This window comes from Mauremys mutica, chromosome 20, assembly GCF_020497125.1.
Source record: "Mauremys mutica isolate MM-2020 ecotype Southern chromosome 20, ASM2049712v1, whole genome shotgun sequence".
NCBI classification, from domain to species: Eukaryota; Metazoa; Chordata; order Testudines; family Geoemydidae; genus Mauremys; species Mauremys mutica.
This window is the reverse complement of record NC_059091.1, coordinates 25,797,769-25,816,045: the sequence shown is the minus strand read 5'-3', so window position 1 is coordinate 25,816,045 and position 18,277 is coordinate 25,797,769. Positions and strand designations below refer to the sequence as shown.

The 18,277-nt window shown below is 50.7% G+C and overlaps 2 protein-coding genes across 2 annotated transcripts; both read left to right on the top strand.

Annotated features, from left to right (window-relative positions):
• Positions 1-530: 530 nt before the first annotated feature.
• DSN1 (DSN1 component of MIS12 kinetochore complex) lies at positions 531-11,835 on the top strand. The gene is made up of 12 exons (XM_044994377.1): positions 531-667; positions 2,691-2,727; positions 3,312-3,372; positions 3,889-4,251; positions 5,504-5,577; positions 6,512-6,584; positions 7,072-7,159; positions 7,777-7,836; positions 8,480-8,551; positions 9,181-9,328; positions 9,784-9,871; positions 11,670-11,835. Exons 1-12 carry the CDS (start codon positions 633-635, stop codon positions 11,774-11,776), a joined length of 1,206 nt encoding a protein of 401 aa, XP_044850312.1. The 5' UTR covers positions 531-632; the 3' UTR covers positions 11,777-11,835.
• A 267-nt stretch (positions 11,836-12,102) lies between these two features.
• On the top strand, positions 12,103-18,266 carry MVB12A (multivesicular body subunit 12A). The gene is made up of 9 exons (XM_044994639.1): positions 12,103-12,496; positions 13,314-13,412; positions 13,723-13,819; positions 14,379-14,505; positions 14,604-14,735; positions 16,235-16,341; positions 16,843-16,907; positions 17,150-17,206; positions 17,370-18,266. The coding sequence occupies exons 1-9, from the start codon at positions 12,413-12,415 to the stop codon at positions 17,430-17,432; spliced, it is 831 nt and encodes a 276-aa protein (XP_044850574.1). The 5' UTR covers positions 12,103-12,412; the 3' UTR covers positions 17,433-18,266.
• The last annotated feature ends 11 nt before the right edge of the window (positions 18,267-18,277 follow it).

Genomic DNA, 18,277 nt, shown 5'->3' with positions numbered 1-18,277 from the left:
GGTCCTATGCTCATGTGTGCTGGACTCCAAAATACTGTAGGCACATTTAGAGGACTCTCTTTGCTGGTTAGAAGAGATGGAGGCTTGTACTGTGCAAAGCAAGAATCCCTTGATCTTTAGGAGGGGTGGCTCTGGTAACAGTATGCCTGCAGCCTGCTGAAGGGAGCTCTAGCCTGGCTGGCTCAGGTTCTGATCGACCTCCTCTCACAAGGATTTCTATGTAAATAATCATTACAGATTCGCCTTTGCAACCTCTCCTCTGTACCTCTCGCTGCTATAGCCCCAGAACCTTCCCTCCTCTTGCACGACGCTGCCCGCCCGCGCCCCCCCCCAGCAAAAAAAACCCTTACACTTCCCAGCACCCACCGCGACGCCAGCTCTAGGCCCTGCCTATTGTATCTCCCAGAAGCCCTTGCAGCGGGTGGACGTTGGCGGCGTCCTAGCCCCGCGCATAAATTATTCTATCCAGCGGTTCCGCGGTGCATACAGGAGGGTGCTGCGCATGCGCCTCCCCTTGGCCCGACTCCCGCCCAGAACTACAGGTCCCGACAGGCGCTGCGGTTGGCGGGGCGGTGCGGGGCGCCTGCGCGGTTGGGGCCGGGCTGTTTGAGTGAGCGCAGAAGGCGGCAGGGATGGAGGCGAAGCTGGAGGGATTCGGGCGGGGCCGGTGAGTGGGGTGCGGCGCCCCCCTGCCGTGTAACCCCCTGCGCGCTGGGTCCCCCGGGGGGTGGCGGGCGCGGTGTCCCCGTCTTCCCTTCCGCGGCTCCGGGGGGAGGGTGGCCCCCGCCCCCGCGACGTGCCCGCCCTGGGGTCACCCCCCTCCCCGGGGTGCAGCCCCCCGCCTGTTCCCCCCCCTAGAGCTGGGCGCCCTGGGGTCACCCCCCTCCCCGGGGTGCTGCCCCCCGCCTGTTCCCCCCCTAGAGCTGGGCGCCCTGGGGTCACCCCCCTCCCCGGGGTGCAGCCCCCCGCCTGTTCCCCCCGAGAGCTGGGCGCCCTGGGGTCACCCCCCTCCCCGGGGTGCTGCCCCCCGCCTGTTCCCCCCCCTAGAGCTGGGCGCCCTGGGGTCATCCCCCCTCCCCGGGGTGCTGCCCCCCGCCTGTTCCCCCCCCCGAGAGCTGGGCGCCCTGGGGTCATCCCCCCCTCCCCGGGGTGCTGTCCCCCGCCTGTTCCCCCCCGAGAGCTGGGCGCCCTGGGGTCATCCCCCCTCCCCGGGGTGCTGCCCCCCGCCTGTTCCCCCCGAGAGCTGGGCGCCCTGGGGTCACCCCCCCTCCCCGGGGTGCTGCCCCCCGCCTGTTCCCCCGAGAGCTGGGCGCCCTGGGGTCACCCCCCCTCCCCGGGGTGCTGCCCCCCGCCTGTTCCCCCCCAGAGCTGGGCGCCCTGGGGTGGGTCCTCCCTTCCTCCCGGGGTGCTGCCCCCCGCCCGTTCCCCCGAGAGCTGGGCGCCTGTGTCCATCCCCCCTAGAGCTGGGTGCCCTGGGGTGGGTCCTCCCTTCCTCCCCGGGGTGCTGCCCCCCGCCTGTTCCCCCCGAGAGCTGGGTGCCCTGGGGTGGGTCCTCCCTTCCTCCCCAGGGTGCTGCCCCCGCCCGTTCCCCCCCAGAGCTGGGTGCCTGCCCCTGTCCTGGGGTCACCCCTCCCTCCCTCCTGGGGTGCTGCACCCCGTCCATCCCCCCCAGAGCTGGGCGCCCTGGGGTGGGTCCTCCCTTCCTCCTGGGGTGCTGCCCCCCGTCCATCCCCCCCAGAGCTGGGCGCCTGTCCCTGCCCTGGGGTCACACCCTCCCTCCCGGGGTGCTGCCCCCCGTCCATCCCCCCCAGAGCTGGGTGCCCTGGGGTGGGTCCTCCCTTCCTCCCCGGGGTGCTGCCCCCTGCCTGTTCCCCCCGAGAGCTGGGCGCCTGTCTCTGCCCTGGGGTCACCTCTCCCGGGGTGTTGCCCCCCGCCCGTTCCCCCCCGAGAGCTGGGCGCTTGTCCTTGCCTTGGGGTCACCCTCCCTCCCCGGGGTGCTGCCCCCCGCCTGTTCCCCCCCAGAGCTGGGCGCCTATCCTTGCCCTGGGGTCAATCCTCCCTCTTAGGGTGCTGCCCCCTGTCCATCCCCCCCCAGAGCTGGGTGCCCTGGGGTGGGTCCTCCCTTCCTCCTGGGGTGCTGCCCCCATCCATCCCCCCCAGAGCTGGGCGCCTGTCCCTACCCTGGGGTCACACCCTCCCTCCCAGGGTGCTGCCCCTTGTCCATCCCCCCGAAAGCTGGGCGCCTATCCCTGCCCTGGGATCTCCCCTCCCGGGGGTGCTGCCCCTTGGCCTCGCCCATCCCCCCCGAAAGCTGGTCGCCTATCCCTGCCCTGGGATCACCCCTCCCTCCCCTCCCAGGGGTGCTGCCTCTTGGCCTCGCCCATTCCCCCCGAGAGCTGGCCGCCTTTCCCAGCCCTGGGGTAACTGCTCCCCAGGGTGCTGCCCCTCACCCTCCCTCCCTCCTTGCAGCTGCCCCTTGCCAGCCCGGGTCTAGCTGCGCCCTATAGGCGACAGGCCTCACGTCCCGGAGCTGCCCAGCGGGAGGGGGTGACTGTCCTCGTGCCTGGCCTCCCTGCCCTGTGAACCGTGTCCTGGAGTCAGGGCCCGGTGGGCTCAGAGATGCCTCGTGTGGCCGCAAGAAGTCAGCAGCTTTGGCCAGGTTATTACCCCATGTGTGTTTGGTGTTGCAGGACCCAAGAAGCTTGGCTACAGGAAATGCAGCTGCAGGTGAGGAGTCGGACTGTGCCCCTGCCCCAGCGTTAAAATAGATTTTCGTTATATATTTGTATAGCAGTAGTGCCTAGAAGCCCCTGTCTGGGATTAGGGCCCCTATGTGCTAGGTTCTGCACGGAAACATGTAATAAAAACAGTCCCTGTCCCAAAGAGCTTGCAGTTTAAGCCATGAGCTCTTGGTCTGGAAGTCACGACCCATAAAGGCGTTGCAAACAGGGTATGAAGGAGTCACAGTCTTCCTGTGCTTCATATATTGCTGGGTGGGAACGGTGGAGCATCACTGGTCTAAGCAAATGAGACGAGATGTCAACAGTTGGGGGATGTGGAAAAGGACAAGTTGGCACTGAACTGATCATGTTGCTCATAATAAGCAGCAGTTGCAGCATACCAGCTGCCTAGCCATTGTCAATGGGCTTTGAGATTGATCGTTGGGAAAAGAAAGAATTTGATTATGCGTTTTATTAAGCTTTAGAGGATTAGCCGCGCAGGCATCCTGCCTATTCTTCCCACTCCTTGTGTCCACATGGATTTCTGTTTTGTAGAACTAAAATATATCATGGAAAATGTTTATTTCTCAGAATCCCCCACAACAGAACCTCCCCGGTGTTGAAGATGGAAAGAACAGTGGTGGGACACAAGGTGAGGCATTATTTCAAAGAACTAATTATTAGTTCCCTGGGTAAATTATAGTGATGTAACACATTTTCAGCAGTCGAGTTAGTTTGGTTTCTAGAGCTGCTTCATACACAGGGATAATCACAGCATTCATATTCACTATGAGCAGTGTGTGAGGGGATTTGCAGTATTAGATTGTTTATGGAGCCAGATTGGGAAAGCACAATCTTCCTTCATCTCTACAGCCCTGTTCTTCCTCCCTTCCTAGACTCTGCAGAGGCTGGATCTAAAGATGAATTGAAGGAGCGGGTGGGAACAGGGGGCTCAAATGGTCCACACTTTTACTCTGTGGCAGTTCCATGAAAAAGGTAACACAGCCATCAGATTGTAATATCTTTCAGTCACTGCCACCCTGGGCTGGGTTTGAAACAGTGATGCATAGGTGAAACGCCCTATATTCCCATTCCAAATCCCATGAGAGGTCATTCCCTCCGCTTTAGCGTTTCAGTGGATTTTATCTGATATGTCTATTTCTTCTAGAATGTGACCCCAGTGAGGAGAAAGTGGAGCCTGAACACTTTTCAGAGCCAAACAAAGTTATTAGTCCTGGGCCTGGAAACAAAGCTAACGTGAGAGCAAGTCCCAATGACAAAGTCAGAGCGGCTACCAGGAAAAGGTCTTGTCCTAGTCCTAGCCCCAAGAAAGCTGCCCGAAGTCCCAGTCCCAAGAGGATATCTCCCTGGAGAGGTAGTCCCAGGAAAGGCCTCACTTCAAGTTCATTTAACTTGTCCCCAAGGGCACTTGCCATTAGCCCACAAATCACACGTCGCTCCTGGTCTCGCTCCAGTCTGAAGGGAACCAACCGCCGGAAGTCGCTGCCTCCTTTCCATCAGGACATCACTGGTAGGTGCCATGTACCTCCTTGTGATTAAACTATGCTGAGATCCTTGTGTGAGAATTCTGGACAAGTGGAACTCTGACTTCATGGGTGCAATGTGTAAGGCATCAATGCAGTGATTGGGCCCAGACTTTGCTGCATTTAGGGCTATGTTTGGCAACCTTCTCTGAGTACAGCACTAAATGAGACCTTTCAATTTTGACTTTAAATGGATGTTTAGCCCATGAGTGCCGCAATGGTCCAGTTTAAGCTAAAGGGCTATTTATAGCTCTGTCAGGTGTCCTTGCCCAAAAGAGGACATGAACAGCTCAGAAATGTGTGTGTGTGTGTGCCATACACTGAGTACAAAGGTTCTAAGGGTGAGGAGCAGCGTCTGGCTGAGTGCAAAGCACTACTTCTGCTTAATAAAAATCTGGAGTACCTCATCAGACCTTTCACTGTAGAAGTTGGAAGCTTCTATCCAGGAGCATGTTCCATGCAGGCAGTCCGAAGACTGAGTTATATGTTTGATTCTCCATAACCCTTTTCTTTTTCTTTTATTTTGCAAAGCAATTCCTTCTGTAGTGTGTGAGATTCATCCACTAGAGCAGGGGTCGGCAACCTTTCAGAATTGGTGTGCTGAGTCTTCATTTATTCACTCTAATTTAAGGTTTTGCATGCCGGTAAAACATTTTAACATTTTTAGAAGGTCTCTCTCTCTATAAGTCTATAATATATAACTAAACTATTGTTGTATGTAAAGTAAATAAGGTTTTTAAAATGTTTAAGACGCTTAATTTAAAAGTAAATTAAAATGCAGAGCCCCCCAGACCGGTGGCCAGGACCCGGGCAGTATGAGTGCCACTGAAAATCAGCTTGCGTGCTGCCTTTGGCATGCGTGCCATAGGTTGTCTACCCCTGCAGTAGAGCATGCATAGAAAGGAACCTCCCAGCCCCAGATTGATGGACCCTCCTCCAGTGCAGGAGTAAATGCTGGACTCAGCATTAGGGCTCTCTTAATGGCTGCTTGAATTAAAAAGGAACTTCTATGTTAAAGTTTTCATTACCCTTCTGAGATGCAACATGTAGCATCTGCTTTGTTACCTCCCCCTGTTTAGCACTTGAGATTGGCTCTTCTGGCAATGAAGTTGCTGGATAGACTGTCCCCGCTTTTGTGTGTATTTGCATCAGTATTTACAGTGTCCAGCTCAGGGACATTTCAACTGCTCACCTTTTGAGGCAAACGTCTTTTTAAATGTGTTTGTGTTTAACTTTTAGAGCTGAGCAAATCAATCAGCCTTGATTTGCCTGAGACTGACAGGCTTTCCATGCTCCTGCTGTCTAGTTTCCAGGTGAGGTTCTAGGTCCCTGAAAGAACCATTTTGCTAAAAACAAATTATTTGTGTATTACTCTGCTTCTTATACTTCATTTTTCTTGATGGGTTTTAATCTGTAAATAAGTAATGAAGTGTGGTGAGGTGAGGTGGTCTAGCAAGAGGCAGGACTCTTGAGTTCTAGTCCCAAATGAATCCCTCTGTGGGCAAGGAGAGGTCACGCCACTTCCCTATCCTTTGGGGGAAAATGGGGGAATAAACTCCATAAAAGTGTTGTGAATGTTAACTGACTGCAAACACTTTGAAAATGATACAAAAGCTAAACTTTACAGTTTATAAACTGATGTAACTGTGAAACAAGTGAGAGAGATTAAATAGTTTGTAGAATTTAGGGCTGTGGCGCATTTTACTTTGTCATACCAACTAAGAGGTATTAACTTTGAATTGATTTTTTATACATATTGGAGCCCTATGGAAAATAAAATGTTTCTATCAAAAGACAAATTGCCAGAAAATGTTCAGGTGCAGTAAACTTTGTGATTTTTGGTTTGTAGGATTTTATAATTTCACTCCTAGCAAGATACTGTTTCCTGCTGCATAATACCACAGGCATTTGGCTGACGCAATGCTGAAAGCTTTTCTCTAGTTTTGGCTGCACACTGACGTCAGTGCCCGGTGTTCAGTCTTTAAAACAGAGCGAGTGCAAAAAAGACACTTTTGTTATGCTTTCCGTTGTTAGTAATAAGCTTGAAAGAGAAAACCTGCTGAGATTCTATAATCATCGTCCTGTTGCACTTGGCAAAATTTTGATAACTGCTTTATGGAGTTTATTCCCCCCTTTTCCCCACTGGATGGTCTAATGAAAAGCAGCCCAGTGTCAGATGGGATATTTTGAATAGTCTAAAAAAGGAAAAACAAAACAAATACCTCACTCTCTTCTCTGTTCTCCCAGTTCTCTGCCCAGAAGCTTCAGCACTTCATGAAGCAGACTGATGGCTTCAGCCCTGAGGCTTTTAAAGCAAATGGTGGGTCTCCATGTGATATATTTAATGAAAGGGTAATGCTGTACATTGAGGAGAGTAATAATCTATCTCTAGCTCTCAACTTGCACAGGGGAAGGGTCACTCAATTTCCACTCCAGAGGGAACCAAATGTCTTGGGGAAGAAGGAGCTTGAGCAGACAAAAAAAAAATCCCTTGAAATTGGTGCTTCTAATAGCCTGTGCATCCTCAGTGGTGCCAAGAGAATGCCCAGAGTAAGCTTTCATCACGCATATTCTCTCTCTGCCAAAGCTAGCGTGACTGGTATCTGGAATGTCTTCTGTTAGGGAACTGAACTGGTTATGCTGTAAAAACAGGGTTTGTGGGTTAACGTAACATCTTGGCATGTGAGCCCTGAGTACTACTGTTCCATGTATTTTACTTCAGTGTGAGTTAGTTCTGCAGAGAGCAGGTACTGTCTGCTGTTTAACTACTTCACTTTGTTTTATTGTTGACTTGTCCCCACCTCCAGTGAATTCAGTTTCAGAAGAGCTGATGCGTTGTACAGAGAGACTGAAACTCGATGGAACGCTAAAGAAATGTACAGAAGAGCTGAAAGGGTAATGACTCCCTGTGGTCACACAGTGTTGTTGCAACATGTCATGGAGCTGGAGTTTGCTATTCCTGTCCCAGTGCCTGACTGATTATCTTACATTGCAATTCATGAAACTTGTCAAGATTCATATTGCAGACACTGGAGACAGCAATGACCTATTGCAGGCTCTTAGTGTCTGATATTAGGTACAACTTATAATGAGGGTCGGCAGGCTAAAATGCCACAATTCTTGCTTGCAAAACTTATATTGGAACTTGGCATTTGTGAGTGTTAAGAGTCCACATATTAGACAAATGGGCTATACAGGGCTGTGTCAGCTATAGCTGTGAAAAATTTGGAAAGTGTATTTAATGTCTTTAATGCTAATGACTCTAAAGGAGAATGTTTATCTTAATAGTCATGGCACCAAAGTGTCTACTTTAGTGCTTGGCACATCAGCAGGAGTTTTCATGTTTACATTTATATCCTAGAATAACCAAACATTTGAATGAAGTATAGTACGCTGCATTTACACAGAAGTGCTGCACAAACACTAAACAATCATAACAATCCTGCATGGTATAGATATTGCCCATAAACACCTCCTTAAAATCTCTCTGAACTTGTACTTCTCTGTTGTAGTATTTTATCAGACCCTGCACTAAATGCGTCATTGACCCAGATGAAGGACTATATAAACAGGTAAGAATAACTGAGCCTAGGCCTGGTTTCGTATGGCTGAATAGACAGAGTTGGGCCTTTTCTCATAGTTCTTGGTGTTATCAGCAATGATTCCAGCATCTGAAATGGGGACAGGACACTATGTGAAGAGAAGCCTAACACAGAAGCAACTCAGTTAGGTTCTATTAAACAGAGAAACTCACTCTGAGATTTTTCTGGACATTCTTCCACCCTCAATCTTCCTGGTGCTCTAGGTCACTGAGTTTATTGTTTTAGTTTTTCGAGACATTGGGCAACCTCTAAGCCTTCCTTTGTAAGTCCTAGAATTGGACCACGAGCAGTGCATGAATTACAAGCAACTTCTGCTCTGGAGGTAATCACTAGCATTCACATGAGACAGAAAACTGAGAGACTGGCTGTGCTGTGATGTAAGCAGCCCTAACTCCACTTAAGTCAGCACTGGTTTATTTTATGGCTGAATCTGTCCCCATGTGCATCTGTATATCTGTCTATTGTAAATCAGAAGGCAAAATTCTGGCCCAGAGTAAAAGCTAGGGTTCTGCTGTAATTTCTATAGGCCCCTTACATTAGTGAAGCCCAAGGGAGGTAATTCCTCTCCTACAGTATGTATTAACGATCTTTCATCTGTTCATTCATTCTAAAGGTTTACTACAGAGTCTCAAACTTGGGATCAGCTTTTACTGAGTTTCCAGAAAAGTGCAGAAGAAATGTCCAGGTTAGATTATTATCCTTTTTCTGTCTGTCCTTTTCAGCCAAAAATTAGATTCACTATTGAGAATCTAATAGTGCTAGTCACTGGTTAATGTGATCCTCTGTTGTATTTAATTCCAGTCCTCTAAAACCCAAATTGTTTATGTTAAAAGACTTCAGCATTTTGTGATCAATTGTCAATCAGTGTTTTTTCCTTGCATAGTTTAATTTAAATATCATCAGCCCACAGTTGCATTATGAACCAGCAGCAAAGGTCATACAAGAAATTCTGGTTGTTAATCATGCTGTCAGTCCTGAAGAACACATGGAAGAGAATATGTTAAAGGAATTAAGTCTTGTTTAAAAATACTCAGCAAAGGACTCTGAAATGAAAAGTACACTCAGGTCCTGTTATTGGAGATGTGGTAAATTATGGAAACTTGTTTAATTAGGATGTGTAGCCAGGAACTGATTTTCTGACAGTATTTGTGATAAGTTTTAAAATTTCTTTAAATGGGACACGTTGGAGATCGTGTGGCAGATGACAGAAATGCAAATAATCTGCTTCTAGCCACATCTATGTTGGACGCCGTTGAAAAGTGTATACTCCCCATGTGCAGTGGTTATATGTGTACCATGCTTTTTGTTTTCAAGACAACTGGAGCGGTGCAAGATGAATGACGTGCAAGTGGAGCCTGCTAGTTATCTCGGAGCATCACAGGCCAAAGTTCTCAGTAGCAAGCCTAACTATCAGAAAATACTAGATAGCCAGGGTGAGGTCTTTGACTGCATGGAGCTTGTGGTGAGTTATAGGATCTGAAATGCACTAAAGAGTTTAAAAATCTATAATGGTGCAAACACGGAAGTGTCAGCTGACCTGTTGTGTCTGAATCATTCATCTTTAGAAGATGTCAGACTATGCAAGACCCACTAATTAGCTTGTTTACCTTAGAGAACTCATTCTCTTCTCTACGCCAACGAGGAATTGACACAGTGAGGTCACTGAACATAGTACATTGTTTAATAAATGTTTTCCTGCAATGAACACAAGGAATCTGCTGTCGTATTTCAATATCATTCTACAGTCCAAACCTGCATTACAGGTTATGAAAGGGAAATAAGTGGAAATTTCTAATGAAATCATCACCAAATGCTTTGTTTTGGCATTTGCTATATTCACCCAGTTCACTAAATTTCCAGAGTTTTCTCTCTTATCTTCTGAGTTTCCCTGAAAACTTTTTTTGTTTTATTTTGCAGCTGGATGAACTGCAGCAGGCAGTGAAGTTGTTGCGGGCTTTCATAGAAGACAGTACACAGTACCTCCGGAATCTGTCAGAGCAACTTGGTAAGCAGATGTTCCAGCCATCAGACAGTAAATGCTTCCTATCTGAACCTTTGTTGTTAACCAATAAAACCCAGAAGGCTGTAGAGGGAGATGGATTAATTTTTGTTCTCTTCCTCTCACCCCTAAATTGCTTTGGCAGTACCTTGACAAGCTGTCATTAGAAGAGTTTTTTTGTTTTTGTTTTTTTAAAGTGATACTGTTCGCTTCACACACTACTTGTTAGACCATTTAAAAACCTATTGAGGGAAAAATGACATTGAGTGCAAGTTACCTTAAAAAGGGTTTATTGTTTATTTTATACTTTAAGCTCTTACTTCACCCTCCTTTATTGCTGACATTCTGCTTATGTATACAGTTCATTCTAGTGTATTACACAAGGAAATCCTGGATTCCTATAGCTGTTGAGGACATTTTACTGAATATTGTATTGTGAGAGACCATAGTATATAGTCATGTTAGTGAAAATAAAAAATGCACCTCTCACAATTGCCTATTTAAGGCTGTTCCCATATCAGGTGTCTTATGTACGTACATATATTGCCTCTATAAATCCATGGTACGCCCACATCTTGAATACTGCATGCAGATGTGGTTACCCCATCTCCAAAAAGAGATTTTGGAATCGGAAAAGGTTCAGAAAAGGGCAACAAAAATGATTAGGGGTATGGAACAGCTTCCATATGAGGAGATATTAAAAAAAACTGAGACTGTTCAGCTTGGAAAAGAGACGAGTAAGGGGAGATATGATTGAGGTCTACAAAATCATGACTGGTGTGGTAATAAAGGAGATATACCAATCTCCTAGAACTGGAAGGGACCTTGAAAGGTCATTGAGTCCAGCCCCCTGCCTTCACTAGCAGGACCAATTTTTGCCCCAGATCCCTAAGTGGCCTCCTCAAGGATTGAACTCACAACCCTGGGTTTAACAGGCTAATGCTCAAACCACTGAGCTCTCTCTCCCCCCATGGAGAAAGTAAATAGGGAAGCATTATTTACTCCTTCTCATAACACAAGAACTAGAGCTCACCAAATGAAATTAATAGACAGCAGGTTTAAAACAAACAAAAGGAAGTATTTCTTAACACAGTCAGCCTGTGGAACTCTTTGCCAGGATGTTGTGAAGGCCAAGACGATAACAGGGTTTAATAAATAAATAAATTCATGGAGGATAAGTCCATGAATAGCTATTAGCCAGGAGAGGCAAGGATGGTAGCCCTAGCCTCTTTGCCAGAAGCTGGGAATTGGGCAACAAGGGGTGGATCATTTGATGATTCCCTGTTCTGTTCATTTCCTGTGGGGCACCTGGCATTGGCCACTGTTGGAAGACAAAAAGAACAGGAGTACTTGTGGCACCTTAGAGACCAACAAATTTATTTCAGCATAAGCTTTTGTGGGCTTTTTGGAAGACAGGCTATTGGGCTAGATGGATCTTTGGTCTAACCCAGTAGGGCTGTTATGTTCTTCACCAGTCTGAGGATTCATAAAATCAGCCCTAAATCTGTGGATGCTGAACTCTGCCTTTAGGCGCAAGAGGAAATGTAAATGTTTAGACCTCTTTCCCTACGGTCTGACTCACAGTGATGGGTGTGTGGAGACATGTTTAGGTCACATCCTTAAAAGCAGACTCTACGCTCCAGGGGTGGGGAAACTGAGGCACAGAAAAGCCCGGGGACCTGTTCAAGACCTCGGCCAAGCCAGGGCACAACCAGAATTGGATCCTGGCAGCTGCTGCAGATCAGCCAGAGCCTTTCCCTAGGCAGGGTGGAGATAACGGGGGATTTTGTTTTTTCTCTTCCAGCATCAAGGACTTTTCAGCACCTGGAAAACTCACCGATTCGGAAACTACTCAAAGTTCCCCCAAAGAAGCCACCAGTCACCCAATGCCAGCAGCCCCCGGAGGGCTAAACACGGACTTGCAGGGGCCAGTCGTGGCCTCCTTTGCCTTTGTTCCCGTCCCTGCCTGGTCCGGGGAGGGGGGGGGGGTCCAGGAGGCCGGGGGGGGGAGGGGGCTTAGCCCCCCCCCCCCCCAGTGACTGCACGGGGGGGGAGGGTGGACTCGTGTTCCAGGGCCGGGGCTGGGGGCGCGGACCCCGCCCGCTGGCTGTCACGGGTGCCGGTGCTGAGAATAAAGCTGCGGGGCGTGGCCCCTGCGAGCCTCCGTCTGGGCTCTGCTGCTGCTGCTGCTGGGGGCGGGGCGGGAGCGAACCAACGGGAGGGGGGGAGGGAAGGGGGCGGACCAACAGGGGTGGGGCGGGGGAGCGAAGAGAACAGTGGCGCCTGCGCACTGTGCAAGTGGGTGACGCATGCGTACCAGCCCTACCCGAGTGATTTCCCGCTTCCGCGTTCAAATGACGCGTGCGCCCTGGCCGGAAGGGCGGCTCTGTGTGGTGTGGGAATGTGTCACTCAGCGGAGAGGCCAATCAGAGGAGCGTGTTCGCTGAGACAGCCAATAGGAGGAGACAGGTAGGAGGAGTCCCCGCCTGCCCCCGCGAGGCCAGGAGGGGCCCGGACTCGGGGAGCGAAGCCGCCGGGCGACGAGAGATGGCGGCGCAGCTGGACCAGGCGCCGCTCACCGGGGTGGCCTGGGCCTCCAGCCCCGGCGCGGCGCCCTTCGGCTGGACACCGGTGAGAGCGGGGGCGGGCGGACGGACGGAGATCCCCGCCCCTGGAACCCCCCCCGCCGGGAGCAGGCCCCGCCCCTTGCCGCCCCCCCGCCGCCGGGAGCAGGCCCCGCCCCTGGAACCCCCCCTGCGCCGGGAGCAGGCCCCGCCCCTTGCCACCGCCCCCCCGCCGGGAGCAGGCCCCGCCCCTTGCCACCGCCCCCCGCCGCGAGCAGGCCCCGCCCCTTGCCGCCCCCCCCGCGCCGGGAGCAGGCCCCGCCCTTTGCCGCCCCCCCCGCGCCGCTAACAGGCTTCGGCCCCGGCCCCGGGAAAAGGCAACGCCCTTTGCTCCCCCCCGCGCTGGGAACAGGCCCCATCGCCTGCTCTTTGCACCACTCCCCGGTCCATGACTAGTCCTGCCCCCCCCCCCCGCCCCGGCCTTTGCAACCCCCCTGCTTCCCCCCCAGGCCTTTGCAACCCCCCTGCTCCCCCCCCGGAACAGCCCCCCCCCCGGCCTTTGCAACCCCCCTGCTTCCCCCCCCAAGGAGCAGCCCCCCCCGGCCTTTGCAACCCCCCTGCTCCCCCCAGGAACAGCCCCCCCCAGGCCTTTGCAACCCCCCTGCTCCTCCCCCCCCAGGAACAGCCCACCCAGCCTTTGCAACCCCCCTGCTGCCCCTCCCCCACAGGAACAACCCCCACTTCCCCATCCCCTTTCCTCTGCCCCACTTCCAGCCCACTGCCCAGGAGGTAGCAGTGGCCATGGCCTGCCTCCCACCCCTCCATGCTCCCTTTGCATAGGCCCAGCCTCAAGGTCACAGCCTGTCTGTACTCTCCCCCCCCAGATCACCTCGACCCTGGAAGGAGCAACAGCCAACTTCGGGAAAGGATTTGGGCAGAAATCAGGCTACGTCTTGTGCATCACCTCTACTGCGGCCAGTGAAGTAGGAGGCACCCAGCGCTGCTGCATCTGCATCTTCCCCCAGCCCTGCCCCCACCAGGGCATGGCCCTGCCCCTACCCTGTGATTACCCACCCATGCGGTCATGGCCCTAATCCAGAGGGCCTTGACCCAATGCTACTCACTGATGTGTGTGGGCCAGACCTTCACCCTAACCATGACCCCCTATTTCAGTGCGTAGCACTAACCCTAACCTAGCCACACACCCTCTCCCCCCTGTACTGTAACCTGCACACACACGACCTCCCACTGGCCACCCAATGGGACAGACTGACCTGAGTGTCTTTCTTTCAGACCTCCCCAGGCGACGTGGTAGCCGATGTACAGATCCTGAGCGAGAAAACGCCTCTGCCTTCAGGATACGTTTACATTAGGGAGTTCTTAGAACCGAGTGAGTCCTGGTGCCCCCATGACAAATGCATGTGCGCTCTCCCCTTCCACTCCCCCATGCCCCACCTCAAACCACCCTCTTTAGCTCAGCTATAGCATTTTTCTATGGTATTACAAATGAGGCAACAGCGCACAATGTGCCATTGGCAGTAGAACGCAGGCATTCCTGGTCCTGGTGCCTGTTCCTCTAGCCATGTTCTATGTTCTGGAGTTGTATTCCTGTGTAATAGGGAGATTAGGTCGCAGACATGTCACAGCACCTGTCTTTGTACAGACAGAGCTGAACATGCATAGGCCCCATTTAGGCAACAGTGTTGCACAAGGTTTTCTGTTTCGGTGATGCTGGGCCTTTGTTATCTAAAGCTGGGTGATTAGGATTTTAGCCTAGTCCAGCTCTTCAGAACGTCTTGCCAACCGCAATGTTAACCCTGGCTTTTTCTGAGCCAGCATTCACTGTTCAGTTAAGACAAACAGCAGAGACTGATGTTAACAATAAACCTCATCATCTATAACAACTGCAGGAATTTCTTGTGATGTCATGATCTCTGCTTCCCCATTAGAAACATCCATTTCCAAGAAGAAACGAATTTGTGTGAAGCTTGTCCCATTAGGTGTGGCAGAACTAGTTGTTTTTGACATTATGCTGAGTGGCAAGAGTAAAGTGGTTCCATGCTATATGAAGATAGGGTAAGATTCTGCCATCCTTTCACTCTGGCTGCAGGTCCAGCTTTCTGGGGCTTTAGTTCTCAGTATAATCTGTTTTTCTCCTCCTCCCACTCCCCCAGGGAAATTAGCAGCTTTGCGGTTTGGTGTAAAAAGGGGCACCTTCTCAAACCTAAACCCCTTCCAAAACCGAGGAACATCAGTCCAGCAATGAAGGGGCTTTCACTGGAGACAACGGACCAGGATAACAAAAAGTAAGTAATCAGTCATCACCTTTGGTTTTATTGGTGCCGGTCTTGAATTAGGAGTAAGTCCCAGTTTGTTACTATGACACCATTTGGCTTCTGATGTTTTGTCACATGGCTCTCTCCTTGTGCTACCACCAAGGGTTGTGGAAAATACCTTAGCCCAGTGTTCTGCACTGCATGACCCGTGAGACAGTGGCAGCACCCATAGACCCTAAGTGTGGGTCCCTGTCGATCACACTCTCCGGTGGCAGTGGGGCTGCAGCAAAGGCAGGCTCCCTGCCTTCCCTGGCCCCATGCTGCTCCGCGCTGCAAGCACTGCCCACACAGCTCCCATTGGACAGGAACTGTGGCCAACAGGAGTTGCTGAAGTGATGCCTGCAGAGAGGGGCAGCGTGCAGAGCCACGTGCCCCCACCCCCAGGGGCTGCAGGGGTGCGTTGGCCCCTTCCAGGAGCAGCGTGGGGCTGAGACCACCCAAAGTGCCATCACCTTTAATGGGCAGGTTCTGAATAGGTCTTCCACCACCCAACCTGCAGCCTCCTGGAGCCAGCCTCCCAAACCCCCTCCTGCACCCCAAGCCCCTGTCCCAGGCCATAGTTCCCCCCTCAGCCTCCAATACCTCCTTCTGTATCCGAAGACACAGTACTGAGCCTTCTCCCAGAGCCAGCACTCCATGCTGCCTTCTGCACCCCAAGCCCCTGCTCCAAGAGCCAGCACCCCATAACCCCTCCTGCACCCCCAAGCCCCTGCCCCAGCTCTGAACCCCCTCCCAGAGCCCACACCGCAAGCAATATTACCAATAATGGTGCTATTACCATATCAACCAACAAAGAGCTTGGAGTGGTCAGCTGTCTGTCGGGTTGATGTGGCTCTCACATTGAAGGTTTTTTGCCAAAGTAGCCCCCACTTCAAAAATAGTGAAGAGCACTGCCCCGATCCCCTTTTCACACATAGGAAAGGCATCGTTCCTGGTGGGACTGGGATTGTCTGGAAGGAGGATACTGTGTGCCTCAGGTTTGCGTAGCTTTAAGGGTACAGCTCTGGTGTAAGGTACTCATAAATCTTAGAGTATTTTGCAGTATTGTTGCTCCCAGGGTATTAGAGAGACAAGGGGTGGGGGGAAGAGGGGTGTGTGGACATTTTTGGTGAGTGGGACAAGTTTTGAAGCTGCACAGCGCTCTTCCTGGTTGGGCTCAGCTGTCTGACTCCTGGTGTTGCGACTGGCCCCTTGAGTACAGGGATCACTGTGGCACTCAGGGTTGACCCGTCTGCTCCTCTGTCGTGATGGTGGAGACTAGGTCAGTTCTGAGCTGTTCTGCCACCCTGTGTGCCAGTGTCCTGGCTGGCAATGTCTGAAATGGGGAGCTCAGCCTAACGAGCCCCATGGGCAGGAGCTGCTGCTGCAGGGGGAGGTTTTTCATTTCAGAAAAAAATCTCTTTTTGGTGCTGTTTTTGCAAATGTAAAACTCCAGGGCCTCAATTTGTAAATTGTCTAATCCCTTGCAGGACAGAATTTTCATCAGAAAAGTCTTTGACTAGAATTGGATCAAAACATGTATCCCTCAAACGAGATGATTCCATTTATGATACATCTAACCTCTATGGCATTTCAGGTAAATGAATCCCTCCTTCTAAGTACAATGTCTGATAGCTAGCTTAGGAGAGACACTCCACATTAAGCAACTAATGTAATGTCGTATTGCTCTTTTTCTTCTATCTAGTTAAACAAAAAAAAAATCCAGTCAAAGCTACTATGTAGTCAGAAAGGTTGTGGGTTGGAATTTCTAACCTCTTCCACTTGGACAGGGTTATGCAGACAGTCTGGGTTTTGTATCGCATGTTCCTTCCCAGAGAGCTGGGTATTCTATCACATGTTCCTTCTCATAAGTGGAGTGGCATAACATGATGTTACAAGAACAGGATAAGGTAGTCCAGCTGGGCCATCCTCTCACTCACTCTTCAAGCCCTCTGGCAATTCACAGGTTAGCATTCACCAGTTGAGGGACTGCCCTAGGCACCAGGTTTTCCGTACAGGTCTGCCAGTGCACTGCCACACTATGCTTTCATAGTATTGTTCACCTGCAGCTCTCTGACGAGCATTTCTCTTTTTTCAGCCATGGACGGGGTACCTTTCGCACTACACCCCAAATTTGAAAGCAGCATCACTACTGGGACTAATGTGAGTATCACTATAAGTTACAGGGCCATTATACCAATTCCTTTCAATGAAATTGCTATTTCAGGGGTGAGTAAGAAGGTCATGTAGTCCCACGCGTTGATGATTCTGTATATGTTCATGTGGCAAAAGTCTTCAGTTTCCTGCGTGTTGTAAACAGTTCTACAGGATAAACAACCAGTGGGACAGGAAGCTGCTAGGACATCATGACTATGTTACCTATTGTAGTTACCTCTATTTTGTAGGCCTTTTCCATCTTCACGGACTTGAACATTAAGTCTCTTGCTGACATTGAGAAGGAGGTAAGTAATTCACTGCAGCCTGCCCTCTGTTCTCACTGGTAATACCAAGTTGGAGTACAAAAGGATGGAGGCTTTAGAGTGGCTGAACATGAGTTCTGTCTGTACTAACAGCTATGAGAGTGAAATAGCATTTTCTATCTATAACCCTTGTTTTTTGTTTCAGTATGACTATGCCTTTGTAGTTGAAAGGACTGCAGCTGCCAGGCTCCCACCCAGCATCTGTTAGCATCGAGCAGCATAGAGTGCTACTGAAGCACGAGGCACATGTCCCTTCTAGCAGATAGTTACAGTCTGCCTACTAAATCATTCCATTGAGGCTGTCTGTTGCCACAGGTGCATAAATGGCACAACCAGATGTGATGGACTCAATTCTCTAAAGGACTGAATGAACTCTGCTTCTAATTTTGTAATATTTAAATCTGTAATCCACTTGGTGCTATCAATTTTTGATTGCTTGTGAATATAATCTAAGTCAAATAAGTGCATTTATGCTTGCAGCCAAGGGTTATGTCTACACTGCAATAAAAGACCCAGGCATGGCCACAGCTGGCTTGGGTTGGTGGGCTGGACCCTGGGCTCTGAGACCTTCCACCCCCAAGTCATGAGGTTGCAGAGCCAGGGCTCCAGTCCAAACCCAAACATCAACACTACAATTTTTAAACCTGCAGCCAGTCAGCTGACCCCGGGTCCAAAAGTCGCTGCTGTGTCCAGTATTCTACTGTCACCTGCATTGAGCTCTCCATGGAAGCTAAGATTTATTTTTGGGTGGGGGGAGGAGAGAGACATGCTGATGTTATATGGTGAACATGTCTCTTAACCAATCATCTTGCACAAGTCTTTGGGGGTTTACCATAGGTTTTACTTTTGTGTAGCAGACAGCAAGACACTAATATTTTGTTCAGTCTGTTTAAAGATTTATGAACATTGGGTAGTGACCATTTCTTAACTCTGTTACTAACTCTGTATTCTGGATGTTGTCCCTGGTAAGGTAACTTTGTTTTTATTTTCAAGGACACAACTTTTTATACAGCAGAAATACTAAGCAAACTAAGGGCTTAAAGAGGCTGTTGC